At 36.5% G+C, this 20,626-nt stretch overlaps 1 protein-coding gene and 1 pseudogene across 2 annotated transcripts in view; both read left to right on the top strand.

Moving 5' to 3' along the window:
* The window catches only part of LOC143643361 (uncharacterized), an 84,896-nt gene that overhangs the window by 28,067 nt on the left and 36,203 nt on the right, over positions 1 to 20,626 (top strand). For both annotated transcript variants that reach the window (XR_013156235.1, XM_077112053.1), the window contains exon 3: positions 4,671 to 4,822. Coding sequence is in view for 1 of the 2 variants with exons in the window: in XM_077112053.1 (XP_076968168.1) it covers positions 4,671 to 4,822 (152 nt within the window). In the remaining variant the exon portion in view is untranslated. The remainder of the gene's footprint in view (positions 1 to 4,670; positions 4,823 to 20,626) is intronic.
* Positions 8,799 to 9,679, top strand: LOC143643858 (septin-2 pseudogene; annotated as a pseudogene).

Here is a 20,626-nt window from a genome sequence, read left to right on the forward strand (position 1 = left end):
AGAACTGGATTTGGAGTTCAGTTGTGTTAAATTATTTAATAATACAATAGCTTCAGGCTAGATTTAACTTTAAAAAGAAGATCAAATATTTCTGAATCTTAACAACAATTAAAAATTCTTGATATATTAATTTCCCCCTGTTTATTTATATTAATAAGTGTGATTTTCTGCTTTTCTCCTCTGGGAAAGAATTGAGATACAGCTCAAGTTTTTGAGCTATATTTATACCCCTCCTTTCCTATGGTCTACAAAAAATAAGCTAGTTTTAACTGCATTTACATACCATAAATCACTGAAATATTTTCCCTAAGCTTACAGTTGTAAGCTTAGTGGTTACTTTATGTCTATTTACAAATAATAGAATTACAGAAAGTATGAATGACTTTCTGGCTCCATTTCATTTAAAATTAAGGTTGAGAGGTTAAGAGACATGCTCAAAAGTACATAGTTACTAGGTGAATGGTCTTTGAGAAAGTATATTGCATGAAATAAGCCTGGAATGAAAAGGCAAACATTATAACACCTTATTTATATGGACCAACTATAATATGCAAACTCTGAGAACTGAGTCTGAGAGCACAGGTTATCAGGTGAAGGCTTATTGTAAAGGTTCCTAGATTATAATCTCTTACAACAGTCACATCTGTTCCTGAGTTATAACTTTCATTTCTAAATTCTGAAATATTTCTAAACCTAGTTGTTCCCTGGAATTTGGGTATTTATGTGACACCTGAGACTCAGAGCTAGAGTTCTGCAGCTATGAAAGTCATCATTAATCCATACAGCAACTGTTTAAAAAGTTGGAAAAGAAATCAAATTTCAATTAGAGATATGAATCAGGCTGATCTGGTGAGGACTAAGGTAAAGCATACTAAAGGGTAAAGGATGGTATTGACAGTGTTTTCAAATTTCAACCTCTGTGTGAGACCAAAGGAAAAGATGTTTATTGGTACAAAATTTTTATCTTCTGATGCACAGTCTCTAATTTAACTTGTATGGTCAGCTTATTCAAACACCAGAATTACACGAAAACTTGAATAGGCAGTGAGATCTTCTTGGTTTGTACAGGTTGGTGAGATGCCCTGATACTTGCCAGAGTAATCTGGGCAGAGAATAAAAAAGTATTTGCAAATTCCCCTCAAGGACAGGGGTAAAATGTGGAACTATTAAACTTACACACCAGAGGAATTCCTGATATTCTTGGAAACATTAACTATCAATTTAACAGGCAGAGCCTTTGATCTTGGGGTTTGCCCTTATGAAACTTACTCCTGCAAAGCTAAGCTACTTATAATGATGACTAAGAGTCATCTGTCGCTCAGATGTGGCCTCTCTCTAAGCCAACTTTGCAGGTGAACTCACTGCCCTCCCTGCTATGAAGGACGAAACTCCCAGGGGTGTTAATCTCCCTGGCAAGAGAGGACATGACTCCCCATAATGAGCTTGGCCCTGGCATCATGGATTGAGAAAGACTTCTTGACCAAAAGGGGGAAGAGAAATGAAACAAAATAAAGTTTCAGTAGCTGTGAGATTTTATATAGAGTCTAGCGGTTATTGTGGAGGTTATTCTTATGCATTATATAGATATGCTTTTTAGTTTTTAGTGTGTTTGAATAGCTAGAAGAAAACCCCTGAAACTGTTGAACTGTAATCCAGTAGCCTGGATTCCTGAAGATGATTGTTTAACTATATAGCTATTACAGTGTGTGACCTTGTGACTGTGAAAACCTGTAGCTGACACTTCCTTTATCCAATGGACAGATGAATAAAAAATAAGGACAAAAATAAAGAAAATAAATGGGGGGAGGGAAATAAGGGATATGGGATGTTTTGAGTGTTGTCTTTTACTTTTATTTTTATTTTTTGGAGTAATGAAAATGTTCAAAAATTGATTGCAGTGATGAATGCACAACTCTATGATGATACTGTAAACCACTGATTATATACCTTGGATGATTATACGGTAGGTGAACATATCCATCTCAATAAAATTGCATTAAAAATTTTAAAAGCACATAGCTAGTTAGTGACTGAGTTCAACTATAATCCAGATTGCGAGACCCCCATCCTGTGCTTTTTCTGCTCTTCCAAATTCAGATTCAGCATACAACTTTAACAACAAATACAATACAGCTGAAGTCATCTTATTCTGCTCCCTCAGAATTGGTAGATGGTCATATAAGTTAAAAAAAAATTGGTTAGGGAGTCTCAATAAAAACATGCATGGATTTTCAACATTTTATTTTAAATTAGATCCATAAATATTCCTTTTTCACCAATCTTTTGATGAAGGATCTTGGTAGTTTCTGTTGGTATGGGCCCATATTTCGGGTTACCTGTGGTTTTTCTTGTATAAGCCACAAGTGTAGTCCAGCATTTACTCTTTCCAGTTTCAAATTCTTTAGGTTGTGTAACAGTTTATTGTGAATGTTAAATATTTCTAGATTTTTATTATCCCCCCCTACTTTTCCTTTAAATTTTTTTCTCAGCTCTACCCATTTAAGCAGGTTTTCTTTCTCCTGTCTTCCTTTCCTTACTTTATTTTTCTTTCCTTTCATCCATCTTTCCTTCTTTCTTTTAACTGACTAGCCTTTATGAAGTCTTTTCAAAACCTTCAATTTAGTTCACAGAAACAACAGCTCTCTTTGTTTTTCTGATACTATTTTATCTATTTACATATTAGTTGATTAAATGAGAGAATAACAATAATAAATGCAACTCTCATAAACAGGCTGGGGAAATAATAATACACTCTTGGTAAACATTACTTAGTGGTGGGGTATTATCCTAACTGCAAGCCAGGACTCAGCGTGGGTGGGAATCCTGAGGCTCTCTGTAGAGGGAATGCAGCCCTGTAAGGAGGGCTTTTACTGAACATTATAATTATAGTGTGTAAATAATTATTGGAACAACTTCTTTAAATTTTTCTGATGGTAAAAAAAAAAATCATGATTTTGAGAAGATTAAAGAAGAAAAATAAACCAGCTACTCCAAGATTAATTACATCATTCTTAAAATTTCATATGATTTCTTCTAATATTTTTGCAGTCATATATATTTTTATTTACAGAATTGGGGTTATAGTGGACATATATTTTACCCTCTGTATTCTTAAATCATTTAATGATTTACACAATGAGTATTTCCCGCATTAAATATTCTTTCAAAATGTATGTTTTTAATGATATCACAGGGATTCATCTAATGAACACACTAAAATTCTTTATCCGATTGCATATTATTGTGTTTAATTATAAGCTTTTTCCTTCCCTTTGAAAGAAGTAGTATAATAGAGTAAATAAAAACATGGACTTTACAGTCAAGACTGACTAGTTATAGCTCATAGTGTACTATGTATCTAAAAGTTTTACTAATCAGTATCTGGCAGTGCAAATCCTCTTCCTCATCCTTCCTTATGTACTCCTGGCTGTACTTGTTCTTGTTTTTCGTTTGTTTTCAAAGTGAATTTACAGTAACTTTATCTAGTTTGCCAAACCATATACTTTGGGTAGTGAGTGGATTTGTATTACTCTTATAAACTAATTTGACAAGAAATAATGCACCACCAGATGTATTATATTAAATCTTATCATCAAGGTACATGTTTTATCTTTCCATCTCTTTGGGTTTTGTTTGACGATCCTCCACTAAATTCTGTAGTTTCTTAATATAGATTACATATATTTCTTCTTAAGCTTTTATTGTGGTTATTTTAAAGAGAAACCCTTTTATTACTGTTACATTCTGATTTGCTAGATTATAAACATTTGGACTCTGTTCTTGGTTTGAAGAGTTTATAAGTTAATTCCTTGGAGTTTTGAGGTCTATTTAAAGTAATTGATTATTTCAATTGATTGTGGTCTAATAAAAAGTCCAAGAATAAAAGAAATGAATGTCCAAACCAAGCAACTCTGAACTGAGTCCATTTATTTTCCTCAGATGATTGGAAGATTCTATCTTTGCATAGACAAGTCTTAGTTTCTTAGCCACACTGAACCTATCGATAGACTATAAGAGTGGACTTCAACACTGTCAAACCAATGTTCTCTCTTTTATAATCAGTATTTTGTAAAACTTCCTTTAGTCCTGAAATATGAACCATGCATATATTATTATAAATTTTTAAAAAATCCATGTAAGTCAAAAATATCTCGTTCAAAATTTTGGCAGAGCAATCTGAATTAGTCAGATTCCTGTATCTGCTTATAAAATGTAAGAAAATTTAAGAGAATAAAGAAATCAAGCTAGAATTTTTTTTTTAATTTTAAAATAAAAAAATAAAAAATAAAATCAAGCTAAACAAGAAGCTTAGGGAAATGGAAGGTCATGGATACAGGAAAGACAAGAATAAAAATGTGGTTAATAATTGACCAGATTTATTTGTACATAAGAGACAAATAAAAAACAGAAATAATAGGCAGAGACTAATTACAAACCTTCAAAGTGGAAAAACTAGTTTGCTAATCTTGAAAATGAACTTCGTCTTACTTTATAAGGGTAATGATCAAATAATTCTTTGTTAGTACATGGGATGAGGTAGTAAATAAAATAACATGGAAAATATATCTCCCATTCTATCTATTTGGGTTTCTAGAATGATTTGTCTCTAGAACTTCAAAAAAAAAAAAGGTCTTAGAATTACCCTGGATATGTTCTGTTCACTTTTCCAGAGGCCCTCTCCAATCTTCCATCTGCTTTGCACCCTGAAAGATGGACCATTACAAGCTTCATTAAATGGACATCCTGCACTGCTGACTTATGGCTGGGTTTGCCAATGGGAAGTACTAGCAAGAGATCAGAGGGTTAAAAAGAGTGAGATCAGGTATTTATTCTGCTTCCTCTCTCACTGTGGGTCTCCATAGGCTGGTAACCTCCCCCCACAGAAGGTCTTGGCTCCTATCAGAAAGCGCCCTCCTCAAAATTTGTTCTGTCTTCAGGTTCTTATAATCACTCCCTACCTTTCCTGCTTCAGGCCTTGGGTACAAGTTACAAGTTCCTAAGTACTGCTCTATCCCTTCTGATTTTCCACACTATTATAAATAATCCCTTCAAATTCACCTCAACTTAGCTAATTTGAGGGTGCCATTTTTTTCTTGCTGGGGCACTAATTAATACAGTAACTGGTATTCAAATTGGGTCCACGAAACAAAACCTCAAAATGATATCCTTGGAGTTGGTTGCTTAGATAACTAAGGAGCAGATATTAAGAAGCAACCTTCCTGACTAAGGGAAATAAGGTACAAGTAAGCTTGGCATGTAGTGAAACCATGATTACTTCACTTGTCATCAGTGTTTATGATTAAATTCAATAATAATTCTCATCACTTTATTGAGATTGGCTTTATTCCTTGCATTTTAAGAGTCTCATTAGCTTTTCAAATATATATGAAAATGCATATCATGCCATACCATTTCCATTTTAATATTTGATTTTTCATTAGGTGAATGAAAACATAAATAATACTATTAAATAGTAAACAAAATCTTTTTCAATGTTTCCTCAGAGAGTCATCTTATATTCATGTGTAAGGATAAGACATTCAAACCTTTCTTCAGTTTCAGTTTACAGTCTATTGTATTAAGAACACTTAGTCAATTGTATTAATAAGATTGTGAACAGTATTCACCAATTTGTGGAGACTTCCACTAAGATTTTTAGCATCATATATAGCCAGTGACTGATGTGCTGAATTTCTAAAATACCTAGAGCTATTATTTTAAGTTGGTTAATAAATCCACATTGCTAAATATTGCTGGTGCTCTATCTGTTCTAATGTAAAGGCATTAGATAAATATTTTTTTTTTCGGTAAAGTAACCATAAGGGTTTCAAGAGTCCAATTTTTGACTACTCCTTTGTATTCACTATCAATAATTTTGAAAATAGTATTTCCTCAACATATTCTTCATTCCTTAAAAATTAACATGTAAGTAGTAAAGCTTTATTATTGCACAGAATACATTCATCCTGTTGCGGTTAAAATTCATTTGACTCTAGTTCATTTTCAGTTGCTTTCTGATAACTTAACCAAATTCTTGATTCTTGTTGAAATATTTTCATTGTTCAATGACATAGAAAAAATATTTAATTAAAATGTTTTTCCATCAATGTACTTATAACCTTCCAAAAGCTGGTATGATCGATTCTTCTATGGTATCACATGGTTTACCGTATTTTCCAACCGCTTGAGTTATTAGTCAGTGTAAGACTTCTGTCCATGGGTTCTTATTGCTAAGAATCAATAGTGCCATTTTATTTTCATGGTAAAGTCTTTTTAATTTTGATGAGGTCCCATTTATCTATTGTTTCTTTTGTTGCTTGTGCTTTAGGTGTAAAGTCTAAGAAAGCATTGCATCCCTGTGTTTTCTTCTAGCAGTCTGAAGGTTCTGGCTCTTATATTTAGGTCTGATCCAATTTGATTTGATTTTTGTATTAAATATGAGTTAAGTTTCCTCCCTCTTTCTTTGCAAATGCAGATCTAGTTTTCCACGAAGGACTTTTTTTTTTGGTGGGGTGGGGGAAGGGGTACATGGTCCAGGAATCATACCCAGGTGTCCTTCATGGAAGACTTGCATTCTACTCCTGAACCACCCATACATTCTTCTGAAGGATTTTTTCATGAATGCAATAGGGCAATGTACATAATGGAAAAAAATATTTGGAACCATATGCATGATAAAGGTTTAATATCTAGACTATATAAAGAAATCTTTCAACTTAACAACAAAAAGACAAACAACCAATTTAAAAAATGGGCAAAAGACTTGAATAGACATCTCTCCAAAGAAGATATACAAATGGCCAGAAAATATATGAGAAGATGCTCAACATCATTAGCCATCAGGGAAATGCAAATCAAAAGCAGAAAGCAATACCATTTTACACACCCACTAGAATTGCTACTACTGAAAAAATAGAAAATTACAAGTGTTGGAGAGGATGCAGAGAAAAAGGAACACCCATTCATTGCTGATGGCACTGTAAAATGGTGCCAGCTGCTGTGGAAAACCATTTGGCAGTTCCCCTGCAAGCTAAATATAGAATCATTATATGACCTGGCCTTCCCACTACAAAGTATACACCCAAAAGAACTGAAAGCAGGGACTTTAAAATATATTTGCACACCTATGTTCAGAGCAGCATTATTCACAATTGGCAAAAATGAAAGCAATCCAATTGTTCATTAACCAATGAAAGGATAAGTAAAATGTGGTATATATGTACAGTGGAATATTATTCAGTTGTAAAAAGGAATGAAATCCAGATACATGTGAAAACACGGGTGAACCTTGAAGACATCATATTGAATGAAATAAGCCAGACACAAAACTATGATTCCCCTGATTTGAAATAATTAGAATAAGCAAACTCATAGAGTCAGAATTTAGAGAACAGGTTACAAGAGGATGGGGTGGGGTAGGGAATGAGAAGTTAAAGCTTAAAATATACAGGATTCCTATTTAGAATGGTGGAAATGTTCTGATAATGGGTGGTGGAGATGGTAACACAACATTGTGGATATAATTAGCACTGAAATATATATCTGAATGTAATTAAAAGGGATAATGTTAAATCATATATATGGTGTGCTGGTTTGAAAGAATTATATACCCTAGAAAAGCCATGTTTTAATCCTGATCCATCTCACAAAGGCAGCAGTTTCTTTTAATGCCTATTCAGTTCTGTGGAAACTTGATTAGATTATCTCCACAGAGATGAGACAAGTCCAATCTTGGGTCTTAACCTTTGATTAAAGAGAGATGTGACTCCACCCATTCCAGGTGGGCCTTGATTAGTTTACTGGAATCCTTTAAAAGAGGGAGCATTTTGGAAAAAAGCTTGAGAGCAGCAGAGCCATGAGAGAGCCATGAGCACCACAAGAGCCCATGCAACTGGAGACCTTTGATAATGAAGAAGGTAAAAGCCCCTTGGGGAGCTTCATGCAGCAAGAAGCCAGGAGAGAAAGCTAGCAGACATTGCCATGTTCGCCATGTACCTTTCCAATGGAGAGAGAAACTCGGAATGGCATTGGCCTTCTTGAACCAAGGTATCTTTTCCTGGATGCCTTCGATTATACACATTTCTACAACCTTGCTTTAATTTGAATATTTGTGCAGTCTTAGAACTGTGAACTAGCAGCTTAATAGATTTCATGTTTTAAAAGCCATTCTGTTTCTAGTATATTGCATTCTGGCAGCTAGCAAACTAGAACACATGGGAACAGAATAAAAATTTAAAGAAATCCATGGAACTGCATTATACAGTGAATCCTACGTTAAACCATGGAACACAGTTAATAGTACGATTATAAAAATATTCTTACATCAATTGTAACAAAAATTTCCATACCAAGCAAAGTGTTAATTATAGGGTGGTCTATGAAAATCCTGCATTTTATGCAATATTGTTCTGTAGTCCCACAGCTTCTCTAATAAAGAAAAAAATATTTAGGCAATAAACTAAGAAACTTACTGTGAAGACCAAGCAAACAAGCAAACCAACTGTGCCTTTCCAACTTTCGTGATGTCCCAAAACACTCACACACCTTTACAAAACAGCCCCTTGAAGGCAGCACCACTCCCATAGAGAATCACTGGACTGTAGGAACATTATCATAAATCAAAAACTCTTTCCAGTTGGTTGCAAATTTAAATATGCCAATGGAAAAGATGTGTAAGGTCTCTCATAATTTTGTAATTTAACATGCAATCAGTGAACACAACACCTGCACAAATCTCTCTGAGAAAGAGTTTTCAGTTCCATGACTGATGAAACGTCACTAAAAGTGTCCATGAGCAACCGACTCAGTCTGTAAATCCAGAAACTCCTGGCTATGTTGGATTTTCAAATCTTCCCAATTGAGTGCACTGAAAATCAGTGAAAACAGGTTTTGAGTTCACGTTAATGGTGGTAGGTGAATCGGGTTTAGGAAACTGACTTTCATAAACAGCCTTTCTTGAATGACCTCTACCCAGAAAGAAGTATACCTGGAAAGGCAGAGAAAATGGAAAGAACTGTCCAAATTGAGGCCTCAGTGATTGAGACTGAAGAGCAAAGGGTCAAGCTGCACCTGACAGTGGTGGACATGCCTGGCTCTGGTGACCCCCTCAACCGCAGGGAATGTCCTATATTGACAAACAGTTTAAATTGTACCTGCACGACAAGAGTGGGACGAATCGATGACACATCATAGATAGAGCGCACTGCTGTTTTAATTTTATTTTCCCTTTGGACCTGGATTTAAGTCCTCAGATGCCGTGTTCATGAATGTGATACCCAATAAGGCGAACATTGTGCCTGTCATTGCAAAAGCTGACTCTGAAGGACCGAGCAGTGAAGGAAAGGATTCTGGGCCAAATTGAAGAACATTAACATCAAAATCTATCACTTACCTGATGCAGAATCAGATGACAATGAGGAGTTTAAAGAGCAGATGAGACTTCTCAAGGCCAGCATTCTGTTTCCTTTGGCTGGATCCAATCAGTTGATTAGGCCAAAAGTAAGAGTCCGCCTGTACCCATGGGGAGTCGTGGAGTGGAGAGCCAGGGCACAACAGCTTCCTGAAGCCGAGGACGCTCGTTACTCACGGGTAAGATCTGCAAGGGGTGACCCAGGATCTGCCCATTCCCATCAGTATCTGTCACCTTAACTCACACACACCCCTTTCTTTTCTACTGTGACACCCCAAGTCCGGATATCTCCCACTCCTGTGTCTGTCCAGCCTTTGACCTCTGACAACACAATTTGGTTTCCTACCTAGAAGCTGTTATGAAAGACTTGTTGCTAACTTAATTGAATTGTTTCTTTTAGCCTTTTTTTGCTGTTGTTATTTTTAAAAAAGGTAGCTTTAGTAATCTGTACATGAAGAACTTTAGATGGTAAGTCCAGAGAAATGTATTGGGTACTTTGCTAAAAGCGTCATTCTATCGCTACATGAGGAAACGTGTTTTCCACCAAGAGATTGTAATTCTCTCAGGAGAGGTGCCTGCCCCGGGGGTCTCCTCAGAGCAAGAGGGGCTCACACCAGCCTTCCTCGCCTGGCTGCCTGTTATTGATTTCATCCTGGTAGGTTTCTATATGAGGTTTGTATTTTGTGAGCTGACATTACTGATAAAACCACATCTCTGCTTAGATAGCACTTAATGAACTGAATTAAGAAGTACACATCATTCAGAAAAGTAATTTCTGCGTTGTACTTTATCAAAATATGCACATTGTAATAATTTGATGGATTAGTGCAAAAAAAGTTCTTCTGGGACCAGAGGCTCACTACCTTAAAAGGCAGTCCATTCATTATTACAGAATATTACTTAGAAATTCCTTCCATAGAGTGAACCCACATCTGCCTGCAGTGCCCAGATGTAAAGATCCCAGGTGTCCCGCGGAAGGAAGCAAGTTAATATGCAGTGCTTTCTAAGTCTTTTTGTGCCTCTCTAGTACACGGCCTGTTCTGTTGGCATGATTTAGGTTATTGTTCATGTTACAGAGAATCAGACAAACAGGCAGTTTTATCCAAACAGCATCTTTCAGTCTGAGTTCCTGTCTCCCTTTTCTTTAAGCTATGTTCCAAATCTTACTTCTTGGGCTTTTCTCACATATGAAACCACAAGATTTTCCCCAAATGAGTGGGTATTACTGTTTCCAGGGCAAGAATTTTAAGCTGGAGCCTGAATTTCAAGCTGGTATTTCTTTTCTCACCTTGTAAATGTCATTGTTCCCCAAACCTCCCTCTTCAACCCTCACAACACACTCATCCACACACGTGGCTCACCAGCCACCTACATACTGATGACTCCTGACGTGATCTGAGTCAGATCCTTCCCTTTTGCTCTAGATCTGTTTATCTCTGTTGAAAATGGATGGCTGAAGGGTATTCAGACTACATGTGTTCAGTACCTGTCCCTCTTCTACCTTGGAGAATTATCCCATCATCCATCCAGACTTCCAAGGCAAAATCTAGGAGTCCTGTGTCTTAGGCTCGCATTCCATTTCCATCTGACTAGTAAATCCCATCAGAAATCTCTCACAAGTGGCCCTGCTTTTTTCTCAACTTTAATTTCAGTGCCTTAATAATAATGGTGCTTAGTAAATAACAGTTATTGTTTGCTAGAAAATGTCCTAGGCTTTTTACATACATTTTTATTTAGTTCTCACAAGACACTGAACGAAAATAATATTATCCCAGTCTTATCTATGAAGAAAACAAGGCACTATAAGGTAAATTAATTCCCCCAAAGTCAATTAGTCAGTGAGGGATATTTTCAATTTTATCATCAGCTCCCACCATGAGAAGTGTGAAAGGCACTTTCTTAGTTTCCCTGCCTCCCATGTGCCTTTCCTCTAATCTCACCCTGACTTTGCTACCTGATCTTTTAACTACAAATCTGCTTGTTTGATTCCCATCCTTAAAATTCTTCAGTGTTTCTGTCTCCCTTGGACTCTAAGATAAAACCCAGACTCCTTGGCTTTAGCACGCAAGACAATTTATGAGGTAACCTCAACCGATTTCTCCAGCTCCATCATCTGCCATTTCTCCAGGGGCAAGCACCCTTCACACCAGCACAGAAACAACTGGTTGTTCTCTAGATATATTCTGCAGCTGCACACCTCAGTGCCTCTTAATGTGTTTTTTCTTCTCTCCAGGACACCCTGTCCACCCTTTCTGCCTAGGCAATCTCTTTAGGACTGGTTCATTTTGCATTCTCCAAGCAGACATCCATGACAACTTTATCTTTTATTTTAGTATCTTCATTTTCTACCATGACACCCTATGCAAGCCTCCATTTTTTTATTAACTTTTTTTTTATTGTATAATATAACCTATATATAAAGCAAAGAAAGAAAAAACAATAGTTTTCAAAGCACTCTTGAACAAGGAGTTACAGGACAGGTCCCAGAGTTTGTCATGGTCCACCATACCATCAGATGTTTCCTTCTAGCTGCCCCAGAATATTGGTATGCCTCCATTTTTGACTCTACAATACTATTTAGTTTGGGTTCCCCACAAGAGCAGATCTTGAGACAAGGATTTAAGAGCAAATAATTTGGGAGGCGCATGGAACAATGGCAGGGTAGTGGAAACATGATACAGGAAAGGGAAAGCAGATACTAAAGGGTGTGCAAATGATCACAGTGGGCCACAAAACTTAAATCCTACACAGAAACTACTGGAAAATGATGCAAAATACATCTCAGAACCAAACCACCAACACCTGTCAGTCATTGGTTGAACATAACTGGAAGGTACTAATTTCCAGATTCTTCAGGGAAAGCAGACTTGTGTAGTTTCGGGAAAACAACTATGCTCAGAGAAGTAGGGGTATGGTTAGGAGTTAGAATTTGTCAGTGGGAAGTCATATAGAGCACAATGAAAGGGGACAGACTGTCTACTGACAGGTCTGCTACGCTATATCTTTTATTTACTTGTCTGCCTCCCCAACTAGACTATAATAAGAGGAAGAAACCTTATATTTACCTCCACATTCCCTGCCCCTAGACATTGGCTAATGTAGGATAGATTACTATATTAATAAAGATTATTGTAAATAACTCTTGGGTAAAAGAGTGAACATTTTGAGGCCTGTGGGGAGTGCAAACAGATACCAAAACTCCAGGCACAGAGAGGTAAGTGACCAAAACTCTTCCAGAGAGGATAGGATGTTAGAAGTTGATTCCCTTTGGTTTAGCTATTGGGTTTCCTCCTTAGTCTTGGAGACTCAATGAAAATATATCTTAAAACAGCCATCTCATTCATTTCTTTGTCCAATAAATATTTATTAGTTGTTATTATATAACAGGAACAATGTAGAGTTTAAAATATACCCTTCCAAAGTTGTATTTCTACTGGGAAGCATTATTGTATTGCCATTTGTGGATTCAAGGAATTTGTGAAATACCTGAAATTATGTGCAAAAGGATTTGAGCGCATGTATTTGCATCTCTATGAGAAGAAAGCTCTACAGCTTAGATCAGGAAAGGTTAAGGACCACTGTTCTAGAGTGTTTTTAAAAATTTCATGTTCATGTTTCTTTTAAATATTATGATTCACTTACTGAAGAAGTTTAAATGGAAATTTTGCTTTGATAACAATACACTGCAGCTCTTTATTGCTTATAATGTTTTTTCATGACCACAATTATTTTTGATCATTGCAACAACCCTGTGAGTATGTGGTATGTCTCCATTTTACAAATGAGGAAAGTGAAGTTCAAAGACAATAAATTATTTACTCAAGGTCATTCAGCTAGTAAGTAGCAGCTTAGTTCTAAATTTTCTGAGTCTAAATTTAGTGCTCTTTCTGCTATACTCCACTGTTATTATTCTACAGAAGATCTTTATTAATCAATTAACATTCAGGCATAAAATGGTACATATATAACTAAGAAGCCAACCCTTTACTTTTACTGTACAATTAACACTGGTAACATTCTCAAAGCATTTAACATTTATATTTTAGCTGACATCTTAAAGGCCTACCGTGACATGAGCTTTTACTGATGTGGCACAGAACAGAGTCCAGATCTCTTTCTGTGTTCAGAAAATCTATTATCTATCTCCTGCTTACCTTCCCGTCTCATTTCCATTTACTTTATCCCAACATGCTAGATTTTAAACACACTAGACGGTTCTCCAAACAGGATGTCCTTTCATTTCATCCTGCTTTAGCTCATCCTCTTCCCTTAGGCTGGACTTTCTTCTTCTTGGCATAATGAATGAATCCGAGAATGAACTCCAATGGCACCTCTTTTCTGTAGTTTACCCTGACTGCCCTTGGCAGAACTAATTGCTCCCTCCGCTATATTCTCACAACACATTGTGGGAATGTGTCATAGCTCTTGTTACATTGTCTTACAGTTGTTTATGTATCTTTCTAGTTACACTCAACTCTTGAGGGCAAAGACCATCTCTTATTTATCTTTGTATTCTCAGTGCTTAGCTCTATGCCTAGCATGTCATAGGGTTTCAATAAAGTCTGCCAAATTAAATGATTACTCATTGCACTTATTACAACTATTAAAATGTTTGAACATTCTGTCCCTGGTAACTCTTATTTAATTTTGTTTAAGAACAGATTATATTTGCTTTGCATATTTCCCTGGAAAACTGTCAGTTTTGAGTCTTTGTTTTTTTAAATAATTTTAATGTTTTATTACTTTTTTTTTACATGGTAAAAATTTAGTTCATTTCAATTTTTTACTGACTGTGCTTCAAATTTATATATTAAAGAATTTAACTGCTATCTTTGAGAATAAACTCTATTTCTTTGAATTTCCTTAACAGTAATCCTTGTATTTTACAGATGTCTGTCATAATAATTCATAATTACTCATCATTTATCCTTCCCATCTTATTAAATGTAGATTGGAAATTGTTTTCCTTGAATTTTAATTGCAGATTTTCTAAAAGTAGGTCCATGCTTTGTTTTCTAAGACTTTTTATTTTGGTCCCATAGTTGCAATTTTACTAATGCATCTTTTAGCAGTTCTCTTTTCACATGAAGTTTAAAATCTGGGAACATCAAGAATACCACAACAATGAAAATATAATTATCTCATTAAATATTCTGATTTTGAATAAAAACAATGGGACATAAAGATGATCAGAGAAAAAAATGACCTTTTATGCCATCATTTTACTCGTGAAACAGTGAATCAAGCTTTGTCAGGTCCGACCAGTAAAACAAATCATGCTTAAGCATTTAAACCAAAAGAATGGAACAAGAAATTAGATCCATAGGTATGGATCTTCCTCTAGAGGAGATGGTAAGGCAACCCAGAAATTAGCAGCAGCAGAAGCTGCTTTCACTTTTTGGCTGGAGGAACAAAGGAAAGAGTCATGCTGAAGATCCAGTGACAGGGTCACACAGCAGACATTGGAAACTGGCAGCCTATCTGGTGGTAGCTGGAGCTACTGAGTAGACACAAATTGAGGCAGACAGGGAAGTAAATACCCTAGCTTCTCTTTTTCTCTTACCCTATAACCTCCTGACAGGGCCTCCCCATGTCCAATACCAGTTGGGTGCCTGGGAGAATAGAGCCTGGAGGAGTGACCTCTGCAATGCAGAGTATAGAAGGGGAAGGAAGAGGACTGGATGTGAGAAAAAAATAAGGTCAGAAACTGACACCTACATTACTTATTATTTTGTGCCTGAATCTACATGCTCCTAACATCTTATGAATCATTTAAGCTTGGGCCATTTGGAGACAGAACCTGTGATTGGCTGACATACTGGATTAGCTGATTGTTGAAGCTTATACAAGATATTGTTAGACCATACTGCTTCAACTTTATACGACTATCATTTGTTCCAGCCCTGTTTTTCAATAGGCATTATGAAGCTGTAAATAATGGATTTGTAAGCAAAAGCAAAATTTTATAGCAGTAATTATTCCTTTGACAAGATATATCCCTAAAGCAGGGAAACGGTTTAGTTAGTTCAAGACCTTCTATTTAAGAACTGTTGTGAGAGCCAGTGTTGTAGTTTGCAAGCTGCCAGAATGCTGTATACCAGAAATGAAACTGCTTTTAAAAAGGGAAATTTATTACGTTACAAGTTTACATGTTCTAAGACTGTGAAAATGTCCAAATTAAGGCAAAGCTATAGAAATGTCCCATCTAAGGCATCCAAGGAGAGATACCTTGGTTCAAGTGGCCAATGACGTTCAGCGTTTCTCTCTCAACTGAAAAGGCATGTGGCAAACATAAGGATATCTGCTAGCTTTTTCTCCAGGCTGCTTGTTTCATGAAACTCCCCCAGGGGCATTTGCCTTCTTCATTGCCAAAGGTCTCTGGCTTCATGGGCTCTAAACCTTTTTCCAAAATGGCTCTTTCTTAAAGGGCTCCAGTAACAACCCCACCTTGAATGGGTGGAGACATCCATGGAAACCATCTAGTCAAAAGTTACCCCCCCACACAATTGGGTGGGTCACTTCTCCATGGGAACAACCAAAAAGCCCCCACCCAGCAATAGTGAATGAGGATTAAAGGGCATGGCTTTTCTGGGGTCCACCACAGATTCAAACCGGCACATTCTACCCTTTGGATCCCCCAAAGACATGTTCTTTCCAATGCAAAATACATTCATTCCATAACATCAGAAAGCCTTAAAGCATTTCAGTAACAATACAAATGCAATTCAAAATCAGAACCAGTGTAGAATCTTGTCAAAGTCAGCTACAGGCATGGTCTGTCCTAAGGCAAAATTCTCCTCTGGCTCTGGACCTGTAAAACTCAAAACAAGTTATCTGCTGCCAACGTACAAAGGAGGGACAGTCACAGGCTACAAATTCCCATTTCCATAGGGAGAAATTGGAAGGTAAACAGGGGTAACTGTACCCCAAAATTTCTGGAAATCTGCAGGGCAAACACCATTCTATTTCAAAGTCTGAGAGTCATTTCTCTTTGGGGCTTTAGAAAGCACCAGTCCCACCCTTTCCAGGGCCTACACAGTGGCCTGCCTCTCTCTGAATGCAAACTTGAGGGACACTGGGGAGATTACCTCTTTCTTGGTCCCACCCTCTCCAAGCACTGGGGCCATACCTGGGCTCTCTGCCATCTGTGGGGCACATGTTCAACCCTTCCATGTGGTGGCAACCAGGCTCTCCTTGGTCCCCAAGGAATGTGCTTTACCCTCTTCAAGGCCTGAGGCAGCACAACTCTTCCACTGCACTGAGGTAGAAGACCTACCCTCTGCCTTTGGGGCAAACTCACCCTCTCCAACTACTTGGGTGGGCCTGCTTTTCTGGCCCAAGGTCTCTTAACTCCAGGCTTTAGCCTCCATGGTTCTGCCTCTGAGACATTTTACCTTCACTTTGTCCCTTTTCTGAATCTTTTAGTCCAGACTTGTGGCAGGTCCATTTATACAGACCCCACCACATTCTTGTTGGCTTTCTATGTAATATGCTCAGATCATGCTCATCAGACAAATGGAGTTTCAACAAATCCTCCCTGGATAACTCCATCGCCAATCCCGGCTTTTTCTGAAATGTCTATTTCTATGTTTAGTTAAATCCTCACATGGGGCACTATTCTCTGGGATTTCCCTTTTTGGAACCCCAGAATTTTTCAGGCCATTAGTGTCTAGTTTCTTTATACCCAAGAGTTCAGTTCTCAGCTTATCTTTTTACTGTTGCATTTTACCATAAGCTGCAAAGAAAAAGCAGGCTGCACTTTCCACATTTAATATGGAAATCTCTTCTGCTAAATATCCATGTTCATGGCTTTTAAAATCTGCCTCCCATCTAAAGCCAGCAGTTAGGTTTGATAAATTTTTTGCAACTTTAAAATAAAGGTTGCCTTCCTTAAAGTTTGCAATAACACATACCTCATTTTTGTCTAGAGCCTCATCAGAGATATCTTTAGAGTCCACATATCTACCAAAAGTCTCTTCAAAGCATTCTAGGCCTTCTCTATCAAGTGCCTCACAACTCCTCCAAAATCTTCCCCTTATCCATTAAAAAGCCATTTCAACATATTTGGTGTTTGCAAACCACAACAGTACCCCATTTCTCTGGTACCAAATTCTGGTCAAATTTGCAAGCTGCTGGAATGCTATATACAAGAACTGGAACAGCTTTTAAAAAGGAAAATGTATTACATTTTAAGTTTATATGTTCTAAGGCTGTGAAAATGTCCAAATTAAGGCAAGGCTATAAAAATGTCCAATCTAAGGCATGCAAGGAAAGATACCTTGGTTCAAGAAGGCCGATGACGTTCAGGGTTTCTCTTTCAACTAGAAAGGTACATGGTGAACATGACAACATCTGCTAACTTTTTCTCCAGGCTTCTTGTTTCATGAAACTTCCCTGGGGGTGTTTTCTTTCTTTATCTTTAAACATCTCTGGCTTTATGGGCTCTAAAGCTTTTTCCAAAATGGTTCCCTCTTAAAGGGATCCAGTAAGCAACCCCATCTTGAATAGGTAGAGACACATTTCCTTGAAGCCATTTAATCAAAAGTTACCCCCTACAATTGGGTGGGTCACTTCTCCATGTAAACAATCAAACAGCTCCCACCCTGCAATATTGAATGAGGATTAAAGCACGTGGCTTTTCTGGGGTATACCAAAGATTCAAACTGGTACAGCCAGGATACAATATTAGATGTGGTGGTTTGAAGCCGTATGTACCCCAGAAAAATATGTTCTTAAATGCGATCCATTCCTGTGAGTATAAGCCAATTCAAGTAGGACCTTTTGATGAGGTTACTTTTGTTGAGGTATGTCCCATGTCTATCAGAACAGGTCTTAATCCTATTATTGGAGACCTTTATAAGAGAATAGAATTCAGACAGAGAGAGGAAAAGCCACGGGAAGCTAGAAACTGAAACAGAACCTGGAAGAGAAGGATCAAACCAGGAGAAGCTGCCATATGCCTTGCTGTGTGACAGAAGAGCCAAGGATTGCCAGGAGCCAGACCCGGAATACAGTCCCTGGAAAGAAAGTGTTGCTTTGATGACTTGATCTGGACTTTTTCCCAGCTTTACATCATGAGTGAATAAATTCCCATTGTTAAGCCAACCCATTTCATGATATTTGCTGGAGCAGCCTAGGAAACTAAAACAGATGTTTTGGTTTTCTTTGGAGTTCCAATTGCAGTTTTCTTTTCATCTTATTTGAAAGTGGTTCCACTTTTAGTTGGGTTTAGCAAGAAGGTATGTGTGTATTTTTACATGTATTATTATGTAATATTTGATACATAGAAAGGAATGTCTAATATATTTGTAAGTTATGAAGAAAAATAAAATATACACTCCTGAAGCCACCCCCAAGTTACATGGAAACGTTTCCCCATCACTGAGAGCATTCATGTACTTCTTCCAGATCCCTAACCACTGATTCACTCCCCAAACTACTGTTGAGAATGTTATGTTGAAAATATGTCCTTTAAAAAGTTATTTTACCACATATGTATGTATTCCTAAAGATAAATCATTCAGTTTTTTTTGTTTTGTTGTGGTGACATAATACAAAATTTAATTTCCCATTTTAACCATTTGTAATTGTATAATTCAGTACCATTAATTATATACATACTGTTGAGGTACCACGACTGCCATCTTTTACCAAAACTTTTGCATCACCTCAAACAGAAACTCTGTGCCCATTAAGCAGTAACTCCCTACTTTCCCTACCTCAGTCTCTGGTAACCTCTAATCTACTTTCTGTCTCTGTGAATGTGTTTATTCTATATATTTCACATAAGTGGAATCATACAATATTTGTCCTTTGTGTCTAGCTTATTTCACTCAATGTAACTGCTAACAAAGTTCATCCATGTTGTAGCATATATCAGAATTGCATTCCTTTATGGTTGAATAATAATCCATACATTGTATGTATGTAGCATATTTTGCTTATCTACTCATCTGTTGATGGACATGTGGGTTGATTCCACCTTTTGGGTATTGTGAATAGCCAATGAATATTGGTGCAAAGTATATGTACACATCCTTGTTTTCAATTTTTTGCTATATACCTAGAAGTGAAATTGCCAAGTCACGTGGTAATTCAATGTTTAACTTTTTGAGAAACTATCAAACTGTTTTCCCCAGTGGGTTCATTTGTTTCTCAGAGGTATCATGTTTTATGTAGTCTTCTGTGACTTTCCATTTCACATATTTTCCTAGGATTCACCTCTATTGTGACATATAGCTATAGCTCCTTCATTTTTGTTGTATAATAATCTATTGTGTGGATATATCATATTTTATTTACCCAGGTTCTTGTGTTTGGATATTTAGGGTAATTTTGTTTTTACTTGTGTGTTGCTTTTATGATCAGTGTTGCTATGAACATTTGAGTAGATCTACTGGTATATATTTGCAGATTTTCTCTAAGAAGTAGAGTGGAATTTCTGGGTAAATGCATATTCATATTTACATGATAATTCAGTGTTTTTTTCCAAAGTAGTTTTAACCAAATTATTAGGGATAAAGAGGGACTCTACATAAAATCTATTTTTGCTGCTGATAATTTTTTTACCCCAGCTTTACTTGGCTCAGTATTTGGTGGTATAAGTTTCCAACATTTTACATTCAATGTTTCCATGTTCTTATAGCTTCAACATGTGTCTTACATATAGCTAGGTTTTTAAAAATCCAATCTGATGATCTCTACCTTTAAAAATTGATTAATTTGGACCATTTACATTTATTGTTTTTATTGAAACACTTAAGCTGTTTTCTGTCATTTTATTCTGTACCCTTTATTTTCCCTCCATTTTCTCCTTTCTTGCCTTTCTGTAAGTTGGTTTATTTTTTATCACATTAAAGAAAACTGGTTTACAGTTTTTGTAAGTATATTTATAATAGCATATGATATTTTAGAATATTTTAACTCCAATAGTTTAGCTTTATTAACTTATAAGAAATTTTTGCCCAACATTTTAATACTGCTTTTCATCTTCTCTATAAATTTGACAATATTTATTATTCAATCTAGATTATGTTTGTTTAGAATTATCTAAATCTTCACCAATTTATTTTAACTCCAAAATTCCTTCTGGGGTAATTTCCCTTTCTTGGGAGAATACATAGTTTAGAATCTTGTTTAGTGAAAGTCTATAACAAACCTGGACTTTTTGTTTGTTTTTCTGTTTTAAAGAGATGGTTTGCTACCACACACTATCCT

This window comes from Tamandua tetradactyla, chromosome 8 (genome assembly GCF_023851605.1).
Source record: "Tamandua tetradactyla isolate mTamTet1 chromosome 8, mTamTet1.pri, whole genome shotgun sequence".
Taxonomy (NCBI): domain Eukaryota; kingdom Metazoa; phylum Chordata; class Mammalia; order Pilosa; family Myrmecophagidae; genus Tamandua; species Tamandua tetradactyla.